Source organism: Drosophila arizonae, chromosome 2 (genome assembly GCF_054131065.1).
Source record: "Drosophila arizonae isolate 15081-1271.41 chromosome 2, UAZ_ARI_1.0, whole genome shotgun sequence".
In the NCBI taxonomy this organism is placed as follows: Eukaryota; Metazoa; Arthropoda; class Insecta; order Diptera; family Drosophilidae; genus Drosophila; species Drosophila arizonae.
In genome coordinates, this window is record NC_142922.1 from 34,476,775 (window position 1) to 34,499,024 (window position 22,250).

Genomic DNA, 22,250 nt, shown 5'->3' on the forward strand with positions numbered 1-22,250 from the left:
CCCATTTTCAATGGGTATCAAAAGGGAATGGTGGCTCACTCTTTAAACTTATAAGATATATATATGTATATATATATATATATATATATATATATATATATATATATATATATATATATTTATATATATATGTCGTGTCAGTGCGATATTACACTGTTGAAATTGCAATTAGATATCTTGATATCGTGTTAATCGATTGATTTAGTATTGTGGTGCAATTAAAGCATGCACTGTCACTAAGAGAGAGACAACAATAGCTGTTGCTGAACGTAGTCCCGGGTGTCGCTGGGTGAGAGCGAGACGGCTAGTCATGCCGTTCGCAGCAGGGTCGCTGTGCTTTCGATGAACAAGAATATGCGACCATGATTAGAACTTACGAGTAGAAGAGAAGACACACTTGGAATGACTATTGAATGAGAAAGATCATTAAGAAGAGTTTAGCGACACACCGGGAATTCGTTATTACGCGCAGCTATGATAGAAAACCAGAATGAGAAACGCATCGCCCCGACATCAGAAGTGGGATCGGCACCACCTCCTACGTTCTCGGAGGAGCAGTGGCGTACGATTTTGGGCCTACAAAACCGAATTTGTCAAGACTATCAATACGTGAAGTGAGCAGCAGAAACGTGACGTCATTCTACGAAAATTTAACGCTGACGTGGCAGACGTTGATGCTGACAATTGATGTGCGACTGTAGCTGAAATACGTGTGGTAGATGAATCGAAGATAAGTATACCGATCCGAGGTGAGAGTTTTCGAATTATCTTTGATTCTGGTGTATTATTCCTTGGTGAAAGATAGCTTTGCACAAAAGGCTATATGAAACAAGTGAGAGTACTCGGGTCGAGACTGCTCGACTGAGAGATGCCCTTGGCTCCTTGGCTGTTGTTCTGGTTATTCTGCGCATTTTTGTGTATGCATACGGTGGCGCATGCACGCGTTTGCTGACTGCGTGGTGGGCGGCAGCTGCGCTGCGGTGAGGCCGGTGTTGTGGGACTTTGATTGTTGGATGGTTTCTCTTGTGGTGGGACTGTCTTTGTGGGACCTTCGGAGCGTGATCGTGGTGCTCAGGTGTGCGTGCTCCGAGGCGCGGATCTCTAGTACATTTTTGGTGGTAGAAGTTTTAGATGGTGACAGATATTTGATAAATTTGATAAAAATGACAAATGCTTCATGCAGATTTTCTGTCCCGAAATGCAGAAGTAAAAACTACAAAAAACAAGTAAGAAAGCTCTAGTCGAGACTGCTCGACTACGAGATCCCCTGAACCCTTGGAGCAATAGATATTTCAATAATTTTTCGCGTCTTTCAGCTTACACAAGAAACACGCACACACACACACACACAGGCACGTACGCACACACAGGCACACATACACACACACGCATACAGACACACATACACACACACACACGCATACACACACAAACGCATACACACACACATACACACACACATACACAAACACATACCCACACAAGCACCCACGCATAAACACGCATGGGCTGCAGTGTGCGCTTACTATGAGAACTTAATAGTTTAATAACTTTTTTTATGGACGTACGATCTTCATGAAACTTTCAGATTATGATTATAACATGAATATGCATGTAATTGCCAAAGCACAAGTCTCTAGTATTTGAAATACGCTTTTTACAAAAGTGAGGGTGAGGGGGTGAATTTAAGGGTGGGGGGTTAATTTTAACAAAAACCGAAATTGTATAAATTGCATGTAAGCATACATTAAAAATTTGGAGACTCTAGCAATAAAGGTGTAGAAGATATAATTTTATAACTGGTTTTCGATAAGGTTTTTTATCGATAAAAAATATCGGAATGAGTTATCGATTTTTAATGATAAACTTGATATCCGCGCTGTAATTACGGACATTTAAAAAAAAATTTGAAGTCTCTAGCTCTTATATCTTCTGAAATCGGCGCGTTCATACATACGGACAGACGGACAGACGGACGGACGGACAGACGGACAGACGGACAGACAGACGGACAGGGCCAAATCGACTCAGCTCGTCGCCCTGGTCAAGAATATATATACTTTGTGGGGTCTGCCACGCCTCCTTCTGCCTGTTACATACATTTCAACAAAACCATTATACCCTGATTCCCCATTGAAAATGGGTTCAGGGTATAAAAATATGACGAAATATGTAAGGAAATTCGTAGAAAATTGTATAATGTGCAAATTGGCTAAACCTTCGTCCGGAAAAATACAAATGGAAATGCATCTCATTCCTAAAGTTTAAATACCTTGGCATACTATACACATAGATAATAGCGGCAAGTTGAGTGGCAGGTCTAAAAGTGTTCAAATTAGGCTGAACAAACAATGTCGATTTTTCGATTATTCTCGATAAAAAAGTTATCGGATGAGTTATCGAAAAAATAAAGCAAACTTGTACTGCATATGGATGCCAAATTTCAGTTTTCTAGCTATTGTATCTTCTGCGATCCTTTTGCTCATACGGACGGACGGACAGACGGACAGGGCTATATCGACTCAGCTCGTCGTCCTGATCAAGAATATATATACTTTATGGGGTCTGCGATGATTCCTTCTGCCTGTTACATACTTTTCACAAAACCATTATACCCTGATTTCCCATTTTCAATGGGTTCAGGGTATAAAAATAAGGCAAAAACAAGTAAGAAAGCTCTAGTCGAGACTGCTCGACTACGAGATACCCTGAACCCTTGGAGCAATAGATATTTCAATAATTTTTCGCGACTTTCAGCTTACACAAGAAACACGCACACACACACACGCACGTACGCACACACAGGCATACATACGCACACACGCATACAGACACAAACGCATACACACTCACATACACACCCACATAAATACACATACACAAACACATACACACACAAGTACCCACGCATAAACACGCATGGGCTCAGTGTGCGCTTACTATGGGAACTTAATTGTTTAATAACTTTTTTTATGGACGTACGATCTTTATGAAACTTTTAGATTATGATTATAACATGGAAATGCATGTAATTGCCAAAGCACAAGTCTCTAGTATTTGAAATACGCTTTTTACGAAAGTGATGGGGAGGGGGTGAATTTAAGGGTGGGGGGTAAATTTTAACAAAAACCGAAATTGTATAAATTGCATATAAGCATACATTAAAAATTTGGAGACTCTAGCAATAAAGGTGTAGAAGATACAATTTTATAACTGGTTTTCGATAAGGTTTTTTATCGATAAAAAAAGATCGGGATGAGTTATCGATTTTTAATGATAAACTTGATATGCGCGCTGTAATTACGGACATTTAAAAAAAAATTTGAAGTCTCTATCTCTTATATCTTCTGAAATCGACGCGTTCATACATACGGACGGACGGACGGACGGACGGACAGACAGACGGACAGGGCCAAATCAACTCAGCTCGTCGCCCTGATCAAGAATATATATACTTTGTGGGGTCTGCCACGCCTCCTTCTGCCTGTTACATACTTTTAACAAAACCATTATACCCTGATTTCCCATTTTCAATGGGTTCAGGGTATAATTAAGAAATACAAAATTGGTGATTACGTTTTGATAATAAGTGAAGAGCGGCATCAGACAAAACTGAATCCCAAATTTAAGGGACCATTTATAGTTACTGAATTGCTAAAAGGTGACCCTTACATGTTGAAATCATTAACAAACAAGAGAAAATATAGGTATTCGCATGAGTTTTTACGAGAAATGCCAGATAAGCAAATCGAAACAGAAATATTTGACGATATTGACCACGGTGAAATAGACGCTGGTTAAGAGGTTACCTCTGCCACCTAGAAGGTGTGGAGGACATCATACACAGTTGTTAATGGTCACGTTGGTGAAGGCTGACATTGTTCATGGCGGACACTTAATCTAGTGAAAGATCATGGTATATGTGGTATATATCGTCGCAGAGTGGCGCCAAGAGCCTGTTTAACTGTGGTATGATAAAATGGAAAGCCAAATGGCCAAGAGTACGAGCTACTGAATTTGAGCGATATTCTGACAAAATGACGTTCGATGGAGAGCCAAATGGGAGAGTGGTTGCGGAAAAGTACGTTGTACTTTGAGAATGTAGATGAGATATCCCGTAACACTGCTATTTGATGGTGTAACATGGGCGTGAGATAAAAGTGAAATCCAAATGGTTGAGTTTATTTGCATTAATCATCATTTGAAGACATTAGGAAATGTGTAACGAGATAAAGTAATGATTATGTGGGCAATGAACAGAAAGATTTATTTTGATAATATTAATGAGAGCAAATGTAAATGTTTAAATGGTGCGAATGTTATATTGGATGATGAAAGTATGTAATCAAGTTAACTTATTTTGATTAAAAATGATATGAGTTTTTAACTGTGTACACGAGGACGTGTAATCGTCAGGAAGGCCGTGTTAGAGATTTATGTAATTAACATGAGAATTTAACTTAACAGGAGTATGTTATGATAACAACATGAAAATGAAATGTTGATGATGTAGCAATGTATTGGTGCACTGTTGCGTCAGTCACTGTGACACAATGTTGCGATGCTTCCTTGCGATGTTGTAAAACTTCATAGTGACGAGACTGTGTCGCTACATAGACAATGCAAGATGCAAAGCAAATGACAAAAGAGGAATAATGGTTAGACAATGAGTTATCCGTCAGGTGCGACGATGAGCTATCCGTCTATGAGAGACGATGAGTTATCCGTCAGGTGCGACGATGAGTTATCCGTCCAAGAGAGACGATGAGTTATCCGTCAGGTGCGACGATGAGGTATCCGTCTAAGAGAGACGATGAGTTATCCGTCAGGTGCGACGAGGAGTATCCATCTAAGAGAGACTATGGGGTAGCCGTCAGGTGCGACGAGGAGTATCCGTCTAAGAGAGACGATGAGTTATCCGTCAGGTGCGACGAGGAGTATCCGTCTAAGAGAGACGATGTGGTAGCCGTCAGGTGTGACGATGAGTTATGCGTCTAAGAGAGACCATGTGGTAGCCGTCAGGTGTGACGATGAGTTATCCGTCTAAGAGAGACGATGTGGTATCCGTCAGGTGTGACGATGTGTTATCCGCCTAAGAGAGGCGATGTGCTATCCGTCAGTTCAGACGAAGAGCTTGAAATAACAGCGAAAATGATATAATGTTGAAGACCAATGGTTGGTATGAATAAGGAATGATAGCAAGAATTGTTGTATCCGTCTTGGCAGGGCGAAGTTTGCAGAATCGAGAATAACAGAAGAGTAATGTTAATGATAATATTGATAGATACCGAAATCTATTAATAGTAGTACTATTAATAGTAAAGAATAAAAATAAAAGTAAATAAATAGAAATTAAATTAAAAATATCTTTAAAATAAAACAAATAAATAAATAATGATAATAATAAAAACAATAAATAAATAAAATAAAATAATAAATAAAATAAATAATAAATACAGTAAAAAAACAAGTAAGAAAGCTCTAGTCGAGACTGCTCGACTACGAGATACCCTGAATAGATATTTCAATAATTTTTCGCAACTTTCAGCTTACACAAGAAACACGCACACACACACGCACGTACGCACACACAGGCATACATACACACACACTCATACAGACACAAACGCATCCACACACTCACATACACACACACAAACACATACATACACATACACAAACACATACACGAACACATACACACACAAGCACCCACGCATAAACACGCATGGGCTGCAGTGTGCGCTTACTATGAGAACTTAATTGTTTAATAACTTTTTTTATGGACGTACGATCTTCATGAAACTTTCAGATTATGATTATAACATGAATATGCATGTAATTGCCAAAGCACAAGTCTCTAGTATTTGAAATACGCTTTTTACAAAAGTGAGGGTGAGGGGGTGAATTTAAGGGTGGGGGGTACATTTTAACAAAAACCGAAATTGTATAAATTGCATATAAGCATACATTAAAAATTTGGAGACTCTAGCAATAAAGGTGTAGAAGATATAATTTTATAACTGGTTTTCGATAAGGTTTTTTATCGATAAAAAAAGATCGGGATGAGTTATCGATTTTTAATGATAAACTTGATATCCGCGCTGTAATTACGGACATTTAAAAAAAAATTTGAAGTCTCTAGCTCTTATATCTTCTGAAATCGACGCGTTCATACATACGGACAGACGGACAGACGGACGGACGGACAGACGGACAGACGGACAGACGGACAGACAGACGGACAGGGCCAAATCAACTCAGCTCGTCGCCCTGATCAAGAATATATATACTTTGTGGGGTCTGCCACGCCTCCTTCTGCCTGTTACATACATTTCAACAAAACCATTATACCCTGATTTCCCATTGAAAATGGGTTCAGGGTATAATTAATATACAAAACAAAATAAATAAAATAAAGAAATAATTAAAAATAATAAATGAATAAATAAAATAAAAGTAGCTATGAATAAATAAAATAGAATAAATAATAAAGCATAGAAGGTATTGTAGAATGATGCCCTATATAACACAGGGACGTGTAAGGATCAGTATGGCCGTGTCGGAATGATATTATGATACAATAATTACACAGAGACGTGTAAGGGTCAGTATGGCCGTGTCGGAATGATACTATGAGAAATGAATTACACAGGGACGTGTAACTGTCAGTATGGCCGTGTCGTGTCAGTGCGATATTACACTGTTGAAATTGCAATTAGATATCTTGATATCGTGTTAATCGATTGATTTAGTATTGTGGTGCAATTAAAGCATGCACTGTCACTAAGAGAGAGACAACAATAGCTGTTGCTGAACGTAGTCCCGGGTGTCGCTGGGTGAGAGCGAGACGGCTAGTCATGCCGTTCGCAGCAGGGTCGCTGTGCTTTCGATGAACAAGAATATGCGACCATGATTAGAACTTACGAGTAGAAGAGAAGACACACTTGGAATGACTATTAAACGAGAAAGAGCATTAAAAAGAGTTTAGCGACACACCGGGAATTCGTTATTACGCGCAGCTATGATGGAAAACAATAATGAGAAACGCATCGCCCCGACATATATCTATATATATAAAAGAGAGTTTTGTAAAAGTGTCCAAGCACTTATAACTCGAGATCTGCTGGACCAATTTTCATGGTTTTTGATTTGTTGGATTTGTCTCCGCCACGAGTAGGTCAGTAGATCTTTAAAATACTGAAAAAATTTGACGAATACTTGAAAAACGCGGTTTTTTCCCTAAAGATTCAAATTTCCATTTATACTCAGTAGCCTTGACAACAGTGACAGTTTCGGTCCTGTATAGAAGTAAATAAACAAATGTAGTCAGTCAGTCTACGGCACAGCCTCGAGGAGACCTGACTATTCAACAAAAAAAAAAAAAAAAAAAAAAAGACTATTCAACAAAAAAAAAAAAAAAAAAGACTATTCAAAAAAAAAAAAAAAAAAAAAAAAAATACTATTCAAAAAAAAAATAAATCAACAAAAAAATAAAAATTTTTCCAAATCAAAAAGAAAAATATTTCAAATCAAAAATCTGCAAAAATTAAAAAAAATCAAAGGATTAAAACCTGACTGTTCAAAAAATAAATAAAAAAATTCAAAATTCGAAGTTAAAAAAAAGTTAATTATTAAAAAGTGTATTTTTGGCTTTTTATATTTTTGGACTTTTAAACTTTATAAATATTTCAAATCAAAAATCTGCAAAAATTAAAAAAAAAAAATCAAAAGATTAAAACCTTACTAATCAAAAATAAATAAAAAATTCAAAATTCGAAATTAAAATTAAAAAAAAAAAGGTTAATTATTAAAAAGTGTATTTTTGGTTTTTTATATCATATCAGATGTTTTGGTGGTTCAATGATTTTTATTATCTGGCGATTTCCGACAAACACTACTAGTAATTCCAAGATCTACTGCTGCCGACGAAATAAACGCTTGCCTCAAAGCATCAAATCTGTGGCGATATGTAACCAAACTTGAACGATCTATCTGCTGATGATTTCTCGAAGCAATTGCTGAATATCGGTAATGGCCGTATTCCTGTTGACGAATCGAGTGGCTTGATTTCATTTCCTCAAAAATTTTTGCAATTTCGTCTCATCAAAAGATGAACTTATCAACAAAGTATTTCCGAATATCATTGCTTTCCACAAAAATACTAAATGGTTAAGTGAGCGAGCAATTTTGGCGGCTAAAAATAAAGATGTGGATGACCTTAATTTTATAATTCAAAATAAAATCGTTGGTACTCTGTATTCATTCAAATCTATCGACTGTGTAACAAACGAAGAAGAAGCCACTAATTATCCAACTGAATTTTTGAACTCCTTGGATGTGCCTGGTTTACCACCGCACAATTTACAACTGAAGGTTGGCTCGGTAGTTATCATGCTTAGAAATTTAAACCAACCAAAACTGTGCAATGGAACGCGTTTGGTGATAAGAAAACTGCTGAGTAATGTGATTCACGCGTCGATACTCAAAGGAAAATTTAAAGATGAGGAAGTTCTTATTCCTAGGATTCCGATGATCTCAACAGATATGCCCTTTGAATTTAAACGAATTCAATTCCCGCTTCGTCTTGCCTTCGCCATGACGATCAACAAGTCACAGGGCCAATCTTTGACTATTTGTGGCCTCAATCTAGAAAATGTGTGTTTTTCTCATGGTCAATTGAACGTGGCAAGCTCACGTGTTGGAAAACCATCCGCATTATTTGTTCTTGCACCCGACCAAAAAACGAAGAATGTCGTTTACCACAAGGTGCTTGAATGAAAATCCGATTAATAAATTAATCAGAGTGTATCCCAACCTGAACAACATAGCTTTCAACAATTTTTTACCTAGAAAAAATAGATAGGGCAATGCAACGTTTGCCGGGCCAGCTAGTATATATATATATATATATGTATATATGTATACTATATACTTAGGCTATACTTAGGATATACCTGCGCGTACCCTGCCGACGAAGATTGACTGTACTGTTACACTTCACTCTTAGGCTGCAAACATAATGCGCGCTGAGACGAAAAAGAAGATGAACACGAAGCTGAAGACGAAAACTGTGTAGAACAAATCATATGAATTCGCTCGCCCGCAAGCATAGTGCGCGCTGAAAAGAAGACGAAGCTGATAAAAAATTCCTTGCGTTGCGAGTAAGCCAATAGGTTGCATAGTGCAAGAAGAATTGGTTGCGATTTTGTTATGTTAGTCTTAATGGATTTCGCATCAGATGAATATCTGCTGATTGAACAGTTAATTATTATACTGATTCACGAAAGTTAATTAGTATATTTGTTGTGTGCAATGTGCGTCTTGTTGTCCGTCCGTCTGTATGAACGCAACTTTTTTGAAACTTGAAATTTGGAATGTATACCCGATTTATAGTATATATAGTATATTATATTAAAATTTATCCGATCCGCCCATTCGGGGCGTGGCAAATCGGAAAATGAATTTTCCGATATACCAGAAATCAGAAATTAGTTTAAGAGCTAGAAAGCTGTAATTTTGTATGTAAGTCCGCGTCTACCATCCAAGATCACGAGCTAAGGCGGATATATCTACGATATGTACGGATATATATCTCCAAGAGTTTTACAGATAGAACGTAGAAATTGTACGTAGGCTAATGTTATGATTTTATAAAGTCTAATGACAAACAAATTAGTGATTTTTTATACCCTGAACCCATTGAAAATGGGAAATCAGGGTATAATGGTTTTGTTAAAAGTGTGTAACAGGCAGAAGGAGGCGTGGCAGACCCCACAAAGTATATATATTCTTGATCAGGGCGACGAGCTGAGTCGATATAGCCCTGTCCGTCTGTCTGTCCGTCCGTCCGTCCGTGTGTATGAACGCGTCGATCTCAGAAGATATAAAAGTTAGAGACTTGAAATTTTTTTCCTAGGTCCGTGTATATCACGCGCATATCAAGGTTTTTTTTTTATAGCGATTACTACTCCCGATATTTTATTATCGATCAAAAGCCTTATCGAAAGCTAGTTCGTTAATTATATTTCAAACACCTTTAGAGCTAGAGCTTGCAAATTTTAAATGTAGACTTATATGTATTTTATTTAATTTCGATTTTTGTTGTAATTTACCCCCTACCCCTATATCCACCCCCTCACCCACACCTTTGTAAAAGGCGTATTTCAAGTACTAGTACAAGAGACGTGTGCTTTGGAATCTACATACATTTTCACCATATGATTACGCTCTGAAAGTTTCATTAAGATTGTACGTCTAGAAATTAAATTATTCAACAAATAAATTCTTATAATGTTGCACACACTACAGCGCAGCCCAAGCGCAGTAGCTGCTTACTGCGCAGTTAGCAGAGCGCGTTCTAATACGTGCGTGTGTATGTATGTGTGTCGAAAAGAAGTACATATTGATTAGAATATCAGATTAGAGGGTTCAGGGTATCTCCTAGTCGAGCAGTATCGACTAGTCTTCTTGTTTTTGTTTAATGCTCCTAAGGTCACTGCAGCCTCTCTGGCTTCAGCCATTAGGTCGCTGAAACCATCTTTCTCTCCTGATGCCGATAATATTCTAAGTTGTGTGATTAAATAGTGCAGTGGTTCTCTTCAATCACCATTACTAAAATTGTTTAATTTGTTATTGGAAACTTCTGTGTTCCCTTCAATCTTTCAATATTCCCCTATATAAAAAGGTGGAAGATCTGATATTTCCAATTATAGAGGCATTGCGAAATTATCTGCTATTCCGAAGTTATTTGAAACAAGTAAATAAGCTCTAGTTGAGACTGTCCGACTACGAGGTCTCCTGAACCCTTTGTGCAATAGTTATTTCAATCATTTTTCGCGTCTTTCTGCTGCACGATATACACAAATATACACACATACCCACATATACACACACACACATATATATATACACACACACATATACAAACACACACAGACACAAACGGCTATGAGTTGCATTTTCGTGGAGTGCGGTTGAGGTTATTGTGATCCATCGTTAACTATAGCTTGTTCCGAGTTTTTCCCTGCGAAAGTGGAAATATCTAAAGATAACGTGTATGCTGTGGGCGCAACGTACCCAGCGACCTCGAAAGCTACCAAAGACTTACTGCGCGGCGGCTCGTGGAATACCCCGGTGGTAGAATCCAGTGGTGCAAGAGAAGGGGGCAATAGCGTCATTGTTTTGGCGTCACGGCTTTTCTCTTTCCTTTTCTTTTTCAAGCGCGAAAAGTTTTGTCACTAGGCGTCATACTTGCGCAATTAATAAAAATCAGGTGCATTCACTCTAACAGCTGTTAGTAGTGCTGGAAATTGCAGCGGACAATCAGCTGCTCACTAACTTTGGCGAGTTGCTAAGTCTTAGCACAGACAGCAACCTAACATCTGGAGTGAAGACGCAGTTACTAAAAGTAGTGCATACTTTCGGGCCCTTGCTGTAGTTAAGCTGAGTTTAAGATACTGCGGTCTGTAAACTCAAATTATATTAGTAGCCATTGCCCACTACAGGCTTCACGTCGTTGTAGTCGGAGCAAAAAATGGATGCCAGGATGGAGTACGAGCTGCAAGCTTTCGCACGTCGTTCCTCGTTGCAGCGATCACCGCAGCAACAACAGAGGGCGCTGCCGCAGCCGTCAACCTTTAATCAGTCCCCAGTGGTTGAGTGCCAGGCGCCCAACTCACTAAAAAAAGCGTTAACCCAAATAGGAGTTACTCTAGAAGGCTTGACTGCCTTATTTGGGGGTCAGCGGCATATTAATGCCCTAATGAGAGCTGGCTAGGCTGGTCAATCTCCATAAGACGGCCGAAAAGCTCTGCAACCGACCTGTTAAAAACTGCAGACCATGCTCCACCACGCTCCAGAAAGTAGTGGAGAAAGCGAGCACTAGCGCGATCTCAGGTAGCAATACGCCCAAGCGGTCGAGGGAAGTTGCCACCGATTAGAGGAAAACACGCTCAAAAAAGCCGAGGCCCAATAAAGGCGCAGCGAACCCAAAAGAACCAATGGCTTTACGGGCTACAGCTGAAAGTTCAAATCAGGCAGGTCGACAGACAAACCCGAACAGCTGGACAGTCGTTAAAGGACGCAAGCCCATGCAAAAACGACCCAGAAGTGACGCAATCGCGATTTCAGGCGTGGGTGGTTGCAGCTATGCGGACATGCTTTGTGTAGTCAAGACCGACCCAAATCTAAAGAATCTGAACGGCGACGTTCAAGGCATTAGGAAGACAGCTAAGGGGGACCTTTTCTTGCAATTGAGCAGAAAGCCGGAGCATAGTGCTGAGGCCCTTCACGAAGCTGTAGGCAAGGCCTTGGGTGACCGAGCGGTAGTTAAAACACTTACCGGCTTAATTTGAGATCTTGGAGCCAATTAGGGCGGAGTTGAAGGATAGCTCACTCCCCATTGAGGCTATCAAGTCGCTGCGACCGGCTTTTGGTGGATAGCAAAGAGCTACAGTTGCTCTTCCAATTGGAAAAGCCAAAACTCTGCTCAAGCTGTCCAAAATCAGAATTGGATGGGTTGAATGCCGTATCCGCACCGTGGATCAGCCCAAACGCTGTTTCAAGTCCCTTGATTACGGTCATATGGCAGCAAACTGCGGCAGCGACTATGACCTAAAGGGCGCCTGTTACAGGTGTGGAGAGATGGGTCACAGTGCAAACGCATGCACTAAGCAACCAAAATTTAGCCGGAAAGGTGAAAAGCAGACGGACCACTCAGCAGGCATCTTCAAGTGCCCATCCTACCGCGAGGCTGCTCGTAAAATGAAATGTTAAGGTTCCTTCAGTTTAACTTTAATCATTGTGTTGCCCAAGATCTGCTAGAGCAGACCATAAGGGGAAAATGTATAGACGTAGCATTTCTCAGTGAGCCTCACAACTGTAGAACCAGCTGCAACAGATGCTAATGGCAAAGCGGTGTTGTGGGTATGTGGCAACACAACGAATGTTCTTTCGAATGTTAAGTCATTTAATGGGTTCGTACGTGACCAATACGGTAGCTTATGGCTCTACAGCTGTTACCTGGCCCCCAGCATGCAGCTCAGTGATCTCACAACGGCGCCGAGGATGCTAGCGTCGGAAGGTCATTATAGCAGGAGATTTTAGCTTATGGGCGTTAGAATGCGGTAGCCCCGCAATAAATACTAGAGGCCGTATCTTACTGGAGATTTTCGCGACACTAGACGTTGCACTGCTCAACACTGGCCACGAGTTCACCTTCAGTCGGGCTGGATACGGATCTGTAATGACATTACTTTTGTCACTTCATCCCTCGTTCGGGAAGCAACATGGAGCCACTGCGATAGCTATACGGGCAGCGATCATATGGCACTTCTGTTCACAATAGGTGAGCCACCTGCCAGGGCGTCAACCTTGTGGAGGGAATCGTATCGGCTGGATACTTTTGATCCCGCGGCTTTTTCAGAGGCCATTCAGTCTCTGGGCACAATTGGTAATGCTGAGGCCAGAGCATGCCAAATGGTGGCCCAAATACAGAGTGCCTGCAATAGCAGCATGTTACACCGCAAGCAGTTCACGCGACAACAAGAGCCTACGTATTGGTGGAATGCACAAATAGGTGACATTCGACGCAAATGCATCCAGGCGAGAAGAAGCTATCAATGGGCTCGGGGTAGATCTACGTTTTTCGAAAAACAATTAGCTTACCAGGCAGCTAGAAGACAGTTGAAGAAGGTCATTCGGGCAAGCAAAAGAGATTGCTTTTTAGAGTTGTGCGACTCAGCTGAATATGACCCTTGGGGCAGAGCATATAAGATAGTAGTTAAAAGACTATACGCAGGTAAACAGCTGCAGCTGACGGGTCTGGAGCTTAAATCGATTGTGGAAACACTCTTTCCAGAAAGATTAAGCTCCATTCATGCCCCGGAGTCGGAGTCTTCTAAGCAGGGCTCAACGAGCACTCAAATTGTTTTAGTTACAGACGAAGAAATCCTAGTAGCTCTCAGAGGTCGTAGAACCAACACAGATCCAGGGCCGGACGGGATCCCAAATCATGCGTTAAAGCTAGCCCTCGCCTTGCACCCTAGTACGTTCGCCGAATTATTCAACGAATGCTTACTACAAGAGACGTTCCCTGCAAAATGGAAGACACAGAACCTGGTATTGCTACCCAAGGCTGGCAAACCACCAGACGAGCCATCGTCATACAGACCGATCTGCCTCTTAGACACCATAGGAAAGGTGTTTGAGAAATTTATCTGCTCTAGACTAGAGACTGCTATTGCTAGCGCCGGAGGTCTATCACCAAATCAATTTGGATTCCGGAAGGCCCGGTCAACAACAGATGCTCTAGAAAAAGTTGTTGGCCTGGGAACTTCCGCCATCCAAGGCACCAGATGGAGGCACGGGACGAAGCAATACTGCATCATCGCGACCCTGGACGTTAAGAACGCCTTTAACACAGCTAGTTGGGATATGGTACTGAATGCGCTGTCACAATATAATATCCTTAAATATCTAAAAGAGATAATAAAGAGCTACTTCAGAGGAAGAACACTGGTATACAACACGAGTGAGGGTCCCCAAACTTATACAGTGTCAGTTGGAGTACCCCAAGGCTCAGTGCTGGGGCCTATCCTGTGTACGACGGCGTACTACGCTTGGAAGTACCAGCAGGTGCGCATACCATTGGCTTTGCTGATGATGTGGCCGTCGTCGCCATGGGCAAGGAGCTTAAAGATAGAGAGGATATGTGCAGCGAAAGTATCAATCGCATACGAAGCTGGTTGACAGGAGCTGGGCTCGAGCTTGTGGCGCACAAGACGGAAGTCGTCCTAGTAAGCAGTCGCAAAAAAGTGGAGACTACCAATATAAGGATAGGCAGCGTGAGCATCGCGTCAAGGAGGCCGATTAAGTATCTTGGCATCATAATAGACACAAGATTAACTTTCCGCGAGCACCTAGAATATGTGCATAAAGGCAGCTAATTCTTGTAGAACTCTCTCAAGAATTATGCTTAACACGCGGGGACCTAAACAGCAACGACGTGTCCTCCTAATGAGCGTCATTAGGTCTGTCATCCTCTATGCTGCGCCAATATGGTCAAGAGCGATGGCAACGCCGAGCTACAGCCGGGACATTTGCGCGATCTACAGACCTCAGTCTGCTGCGACCTCAGAGTCAGCTGCGCTTTCAGGACTATCTCCGATGATGCGGCGCTTGTCATAGCCGGCATGGTGCCACTGGAGTACCGGGTCGCCAAAGCCGTGGAGCGGAATTCGCACGCACCTGTGCGACATAGCGCTATCAGGGCGAACAGCATTGCACGATGGAAAAGAAAGTGGAATAGGTCAGCTAAAGGGCGGTGCACGCACGAGCTCATCCCGGAGCTCGAACCATGGGTTAACCGCAAACACGGCGAGATTAACTTCTATCTTTCGCAGATCCTCTCGGGCCATGGATGCTTTCTTAGCTATTTGAAGCGCTTTGGTCCCGAGGAAACTGACGAGTGCCCCTGGTGCGGGCGAGGGCATGTGGAAGACGCCAACCACATTCTTTTCGAATGTGGACGGTTTCTGGAGGAGAGGCGTCGTCTAGAAGAGGCAATGGGCCGCTTCATCAGAGCGGACAACATAGTCAACGCCATGCTGGAATCGGACGAAGCTTGGGAGCTAACAAGCACCTTCGCGGCCACAGTGATGATGGAGCTGCGCAGAGTCGAGTGAATAAAAACACGAGCTGTACCAGCCTAAGGTAGCGCATACTGCTTACGAAGCAATGCTTTACTGCCGTCCCGCAAGCAACGCACTATCCTAGCCGCCGCATAACTTGCAACACACAAACACACACACACACATATACACACACACAAACACACACAAATTCAAATTTGTGAAGCTTAAATAAAGAAACATAACAAATTATTAAAAAAAAAAAAAAAACAAAACAAAAAACAAAAAATACTAAGTGTGCCAATAATTTTGTTTAGGAAAATCGATGTTTATTTTTGGTTATTGAATATTTTATAAATGTACAATGAAGTTTTTTGGAATATTTTTCTTTGTATAATTTAAAAAATTTCTTATTCTATTGGGTTAATTTTTTGATTCATTAAAAAAACGTTTCAAAATACTTGAAAAATTGCTATCAAGTTTGAAAACCTTGCTGTGCCAATAATTTAGTTCGTCACTGTATTTGCTAAAGCACAAGTCTCTACGCCTTTTTCTGCCTGTTACATACACTTCAAGAAACCCATTATACCCTGATTTCCCATTGAAAATGGATTCAGGATATAAAAACATGAAACGCACTATGCAAAGAATAATCGATAGTGCACACAGGTAAATTAAGCGGACGACAGTATCTAGTTGTTCGGGACGGAACCGATCATTTTTTCTCTAAATATCAATAACTACTCCCGATATTTTAACCTTATCGAAAGCTAGTTATTTAATGATATCTCCTACACCTTTACAGCTAAAGTGTCCAAATTTTAAATGTAGACTTATATATATTTTATATATTTTCGGTTTTGTTAGAAGGTACCCTCACCCCTATATTCACCCCTCACCCTCACCTTTGTAAAAGGCGTATTTCAAATACTAGAGACTTGTGCTTTGGCAAATGCATGCATAATAATGTCATAATCATAATCTAAACAAGTAAGAACGTTGCAGTCGGGCGTTACCGAATACTCATTCACATCCCATCAACAATTTAATAGTTTAGTTTCGCTCTAATACTGTAGAATATACAGGTTCTTCTTATTTGCCACGCCCCTACTGGGCGAAGATACCTCATTTTTGGTCAGTTGTTAGATCGTGATAACAGTACCCTAACTGCAAAGTTTGAATCCTTACCCTCAAAAAATGTGAACATTACAGAGTATTTTTCGATATGCCACGCCCCTAAAGAGGCGTAAAAATTACTTTTGAATCATCGATAGAGGATGTTACTGGTAACTTAACTCTCTAAATTTGAAGCTTCTAGCTATTATACTTTAGGAGATATAAACTTTTGCGGCTTGCCACGCCCCCTGTGGGCGGACATATATCTGCCATAGCTCGTGATCTTGGGTTTTCGACGCGGACCTACATACCTAATTTCAGCTTTCTAGCTCTTGCATTTTCCGATTTGCCACGCCCCTAGTATGCGGATCGGGAAAATTTTAAGTATGTGTTCCAAATTTCAAGTCTCTAGTTTCAATAGCGCCGAAATAGATAGCGCCGACAGACGGACAGCAAGACGAACATTGCACAAAACCAATATACTGATTCACTTTCGTGAATGAGTATAATAAAAGATTATGAGAGTGTATGTGTGCGTGTTTCTTGTTTTAGCAGAAAGACGCGAAAAATGCTGAGTCGATTTGGCCCTGTCCGTCTGTCTGTCCGTCCGTATGTATGAGCGCGTCGATCTCAGAAGATATAAGAGCTAGAGGCTTCAATTTTTTTAAAAATGTCATTGAAAATCGATAACTCATCCCGATCTTTGTTTATTGATAAAAAAAAACCTTATCGAAAATCAGTTATAAAATTATATCTCCTACATCTTTGGAGCTACAGTCTCCAAATTTTGAATGTGTATTTATATGCACTTTATCCACATCGACCACACAAGAACACTTGCTTTGCCGGATATATCTACGCCCATTGGGGGCGTGGAAAATCGGATAAAACTGTATCTCCTAAGCTAATGTCATAATTCCATAATGTCTAATGAAAACAAGTAAAAACACTCAAGACGAAACTGCTCGACTAGGAGATACCCTGAACCCTCTAATCTGATATTCTAATCACTCTGCACTTCTTTTCGGTACACACACATACACACGCACGTATTAGTGCGCACTCTGCTAACTGCGCAGTAAGCAGCGACTGCGCAAGGGCTGCGCTGCAGTGTGGGCAACATTATAAGAATTTATTTGTTGAATAATTTAATTTCTAGACGTACAATCTTAATGGAACTTTCAGCGTAATCATATGGGGAAAATGTATGTACATTCTAAAGCACAAGTTTCTAGTACTTAAAATACGCCTTTTACAAATATGTGGGTGAGGGGGTGGATATAAGGGTGGGGGTAAATTACAACAAAAATCGAAATTATATAAAATACATATAAGTCTACATTTAAAATTTGCAAGCTCTAGCTCGAAAGGTGTTGGAGATATAATTAAAGATATATCAAAAATATATATACTTTGTGGGGTCTGCCACGCCTCCTTCTGCCTGTTACATACTTTTCACAAAACCATTCTACCGAGATATACAAAAATTTCCCAAAGCACACACATTAGTTTTGCTTATAAAACATTATTTGATTTGTAGTCGTAAGACCAACCATTAAATCGAAAATTTACATTTTTCAGAAGCCAATCATTTAAAGAGGATGACGGTACATGGAAAGGCAATGATGATGGAAAAGTTGTAAACAATCAGCCGCAAAGAGTAATGGATGATAGAAACGGAATGATGGCTCAAGCCGGATATATTGGAAGGTATCATTCTTTTTTTCTGCTTGATGTTCGTTCAGTATTTTCATTCCCTTAACCCAATTAAAATTGGAAAATAAGAGTATTATAGTTATTGGAAGCTGCTGAACTTTTTCGGAAACTCTGGCTCCAATCATTTATGAACACAAAAAAATTTGGCAATACGATTTATTAATTTAATGCCGCATCAGCGTAAATTGAATAGGCAAAGTTAATTTAAACGAAATAATAATACATATATTTTTGTATACCCTGAACCCGATGAAAATTGGAAATCAGGTTATAAAGGTTTTGTTAAATGGCAGTCGATTCAGCTCTGTCCGTCCGTCCGTCTGTCCGTATGTATGAACGCGACGATCTCAGAAGATATAAGAGATATAGAATTTTTTTCGATAACTTGCTCCGGTATTTTGTTATCGATTAAAAACATTGAAAACCAGTAATAAATTCATATCTGCTATATCTTTAAGGCTAATGTCACAAAATTTTTAATGCAAAAAGCGTGTTTCAATAACTAGAGACTTGTGCTTGGCACATATTTATGTTATATTCATTTGTTTCATGAAGATAGTCCACCCTCAAGAAAAGTTATTAAACAATTAAGTTCTCATAGTAAACCACCACTGCAGCCAATGCGTGTTTATGCGTGCGTGCGTATGGCTGTTTGTGTGCGTGTGTGTGTGCATGTACACTCGTGTATTCTATGCGTACAGACAGAAGCACGGTTTTTAGCATATTCTTAGGATTTCGATTTATTTCTGGATTTTCTAGCCGTTACTGTAGTTTTGTCAGATAATCTGACTCAGATTACGCTCTGTTATTAAGGTATTCTAATTTAGCTATTGGCTGACCAGGTAGAGCAGTGGCGTGGGTGCTAAAGGCGACGCAAGTTATGTATATATAGAGTAGCGGACGTTCGAAACCTCTTCAATGTTTTTATACTCATTCACGAAAGTGAAATGAGGGTATTGGTTTTGTGCAATGTCCGTCTGTCCGTATGAACGCAATCTATCTCAGAATTATAAAGTGTTAATATTGTCCCGATCCGCCCTGTAGGGGCGTGGCAAATCGGAAAATGCATTTTCCGATATACCAGAAATAATGTTAGTTGAAGTTGTAAAGTTGAATTTTGGTATGTAGATCCGCGACCACCCGACCCGACCACGAATATATCTCCGCCCATATGGGGGCGTGGCAAATCGAATAAAACTGTATCTCCTAAAGTTGTAAACTTTAAACTTTTGCACGTCAGCTGATGGTTCGATTCTATAAAGATAGGTGGAAAAATATCTATGCCTACTAGGGGCGTGACAAATCGGACTTGAAAATATAGTGATTTTTCGAATTTTGCTATATTTTAGGCACTATTGATGCTAGAGACCTGAAATATGGTATATAAGTTAAGCGCTCCCACACTAGAGTACTAGTGATTGGGGACGCTGTGTTGGGTTCTTGTGAATATATAACAACTTTTTGTTCAATGAAATAATATATTTTGTATAATTTGGAACAATAGGTCTAATATATTTTATATAATTTGGAAAAATAGGTCTAAACTCTCTCTAGTCCGAATATAAACTGAATAAAATCTGTTCTACTCGTTAGGTTCTCCCCTTGAATGTCTGACTGGACTCTCCAGCCTCCTTAGATTGTCGATAGTCTTAACTTATATACGCGGGTTGACCACCCAAGTCCAACGAGCTATGGTAGATATATGTATGTATGTCCACCCATAGGAGCGTTGCAAACCGCAAAAGTTTATATCTCCTACAGTTTAAGAGCTAGAAGCTTGAAATTTGGATAGTTGAGTTACTGGTAGCCTTCTCTATCGATGCCCCAAAAATAATTTTTACGCCTCTTTAGGGTCGTGTCATATCGAAAAATACCCTGTAATTTTCATATATTTTGAGCGTAAGCATTCAAATTTTGCATTTAGGTTACCGGTTGCTCGTTCTAAGAACTGGCCAAAAATGACGAGTCTACGGCCACTAGGAGCATTTATAGTGCTCTAATCGCGGCATTTATATGAGTCAGCCATCTATTTAATAGATATTCATAATACGGAAAGAAAAAAAGATTTTTATGAAATTTAAAAAATATAAAAGCAGCTAAAATAACAAAAATTTGCAATTTACAAAATGAGTTTTCCGCGGGATTTTAACTCGCACCCAAGCCAATTAGCATGTTCATGTCAAAATAACTAACCCCTTCGTTTCGAACAACAGTAGTTAAAACGAAATCACATTATTGTTATGACGCCACATAGCAAAGAAAAGCCAGTGTAGCGGCTGGAAATTCAAAAACAATGCAAAGACAAATCAATCGCAACTGAGATTCTTAGAATATGCTAGAGTACGCATTTTTGTGTACATACATACACACATACAAATGAGCGTATGTATAAGGCTGGAATGCTTGATGCTATGCGTGCATGAAAACGCTAACATTTTTTATGATCGTGGCGAACGCTTTACAAATTTCGGTATACCCTTCACTCATAAGGAACGAGCTGAGATCATCGCGAACAATTTTCAATTTTTGTGCGCTGCTGCTGTTCGAGAGACCATAGAGAGAGACCATAAAGAGAGGGAGAGAGTGAGTAAGGGAAAAAGAGCGCATAGCCGTGCTTCATTTGGTAATGATTTTGTCGTGCCTTAATTTCACTGCTTGAGACTCAGAAGACCGAGCCGACCAAATACGAAGTTGTCCGGTCTCTTCAACGCATTTTTTCGGTGTTAAAAAAGTTTGTTCTACATGTCTAGTCTATGTGTTCTCTGGTTAGTGCTTATACATATACACATATTTACATATGTATGTAGGTATTTCCGTATAGGTATTTGAGGGCTATTTGAGAAGAAACAAATTTAAACTTATAAAATTATTCGACTAAGAAAAAGAAAAGTATTTAGTGCCATTCATTCAAGCTCTCACCTTCCCAATAAAATACCTATTTTATAAAAAACGAATTATGTATGAAAAAAAAAAACTTCGAAGAGGTTTCGAACCTACTCTAACATAATTTGCGTCGTCCTTAGCAGAAGCGCCACTGCTTTGCTTGATCAGCCAGTTGCTAATATAGAATAACTTAATAACAGAGCGTCATCCGACAAAACTACAGTTACGGCTACAAAGTCTAGAAATCAATCAAACTTCTAAGAATGTGCGAAAAGGCGCGCTTCTGTCTTTGCGCAAGAATAGACGATGAGTGTGTGCACATGTATAGGATAATCGCGCTGATCTGCTGTTTACTTGAAGCCGGTATCCAATATATGGATATATATATATATTAGAAATCAAAATTGTATAAATATATATAATTCGAAGATCCTATCTGCAATGATGCAATGATGATAGCAATAGCTATCGATGATTTTTTTAATTTTAATGGGATCATGCCCTGTTTTGTTGTTGCGCACTAGACTTGAAAATTGCACTATATACTCTGGTTGACAGCGTTTGGGCTGTGAATGAGAATTCTGCAATCGGTATCGCCCGACTGCAACGTTCTTACTTGTTATTTTAGCTTTTATTTTTTTTTAAATTTCATAAAAATGATTCTTTCGAATTATGAATATCTATTAAGTTTATTTATATACATTTATAAGTGGCATACGCGGATAAATGTCTTATTTGGGAGCTACAAATGCCGATTCGCCACACCTCTTGTGGCTATAGATTGCGGTGGTTGGAACTCCGCATAAAACTTTTGTTTTTAATTGGCTTTTGTTTTAATGCCTCACACATATAAATGTCGCGATTTGGGCACTATAAATGCCGATTGCCATGCCCTTAATGGCA

The 22,250-nt window shown here is 39.8% G+C and overlaps 1 protein-coding gene across 7 annotated transcripts in view; it reads left to right on the forward strand.

The window, feature by feature from the left end:
* Snap25 (Synaptosomal-associated protein 25kDa) overlaps window positions 1-22,250 on the forward strand; it is a 207,751-nt gene that overhangs the window by 176,956 nt on the left and 8,545 nt on the right. For 6 of the 7 annotated variants that reach the window (XM_089461738.1, XM_089461743.1, XM_089461741.1 and 3 more), the window contains one exon: window positions 18,330-18,458. In XM_089461738.1, coding sequence (XP_089317864.1) covers window positions 18,330-18,458 — 129 coding nt within the window. Of the gene's footprint in view, window positions 1-1,704; window positions 15,715-18,329; window positions 18,459-22,250 lie in introns of those variants that run through there. The other variant, XM_089461739.1, reaches the window with a different exon arrangement.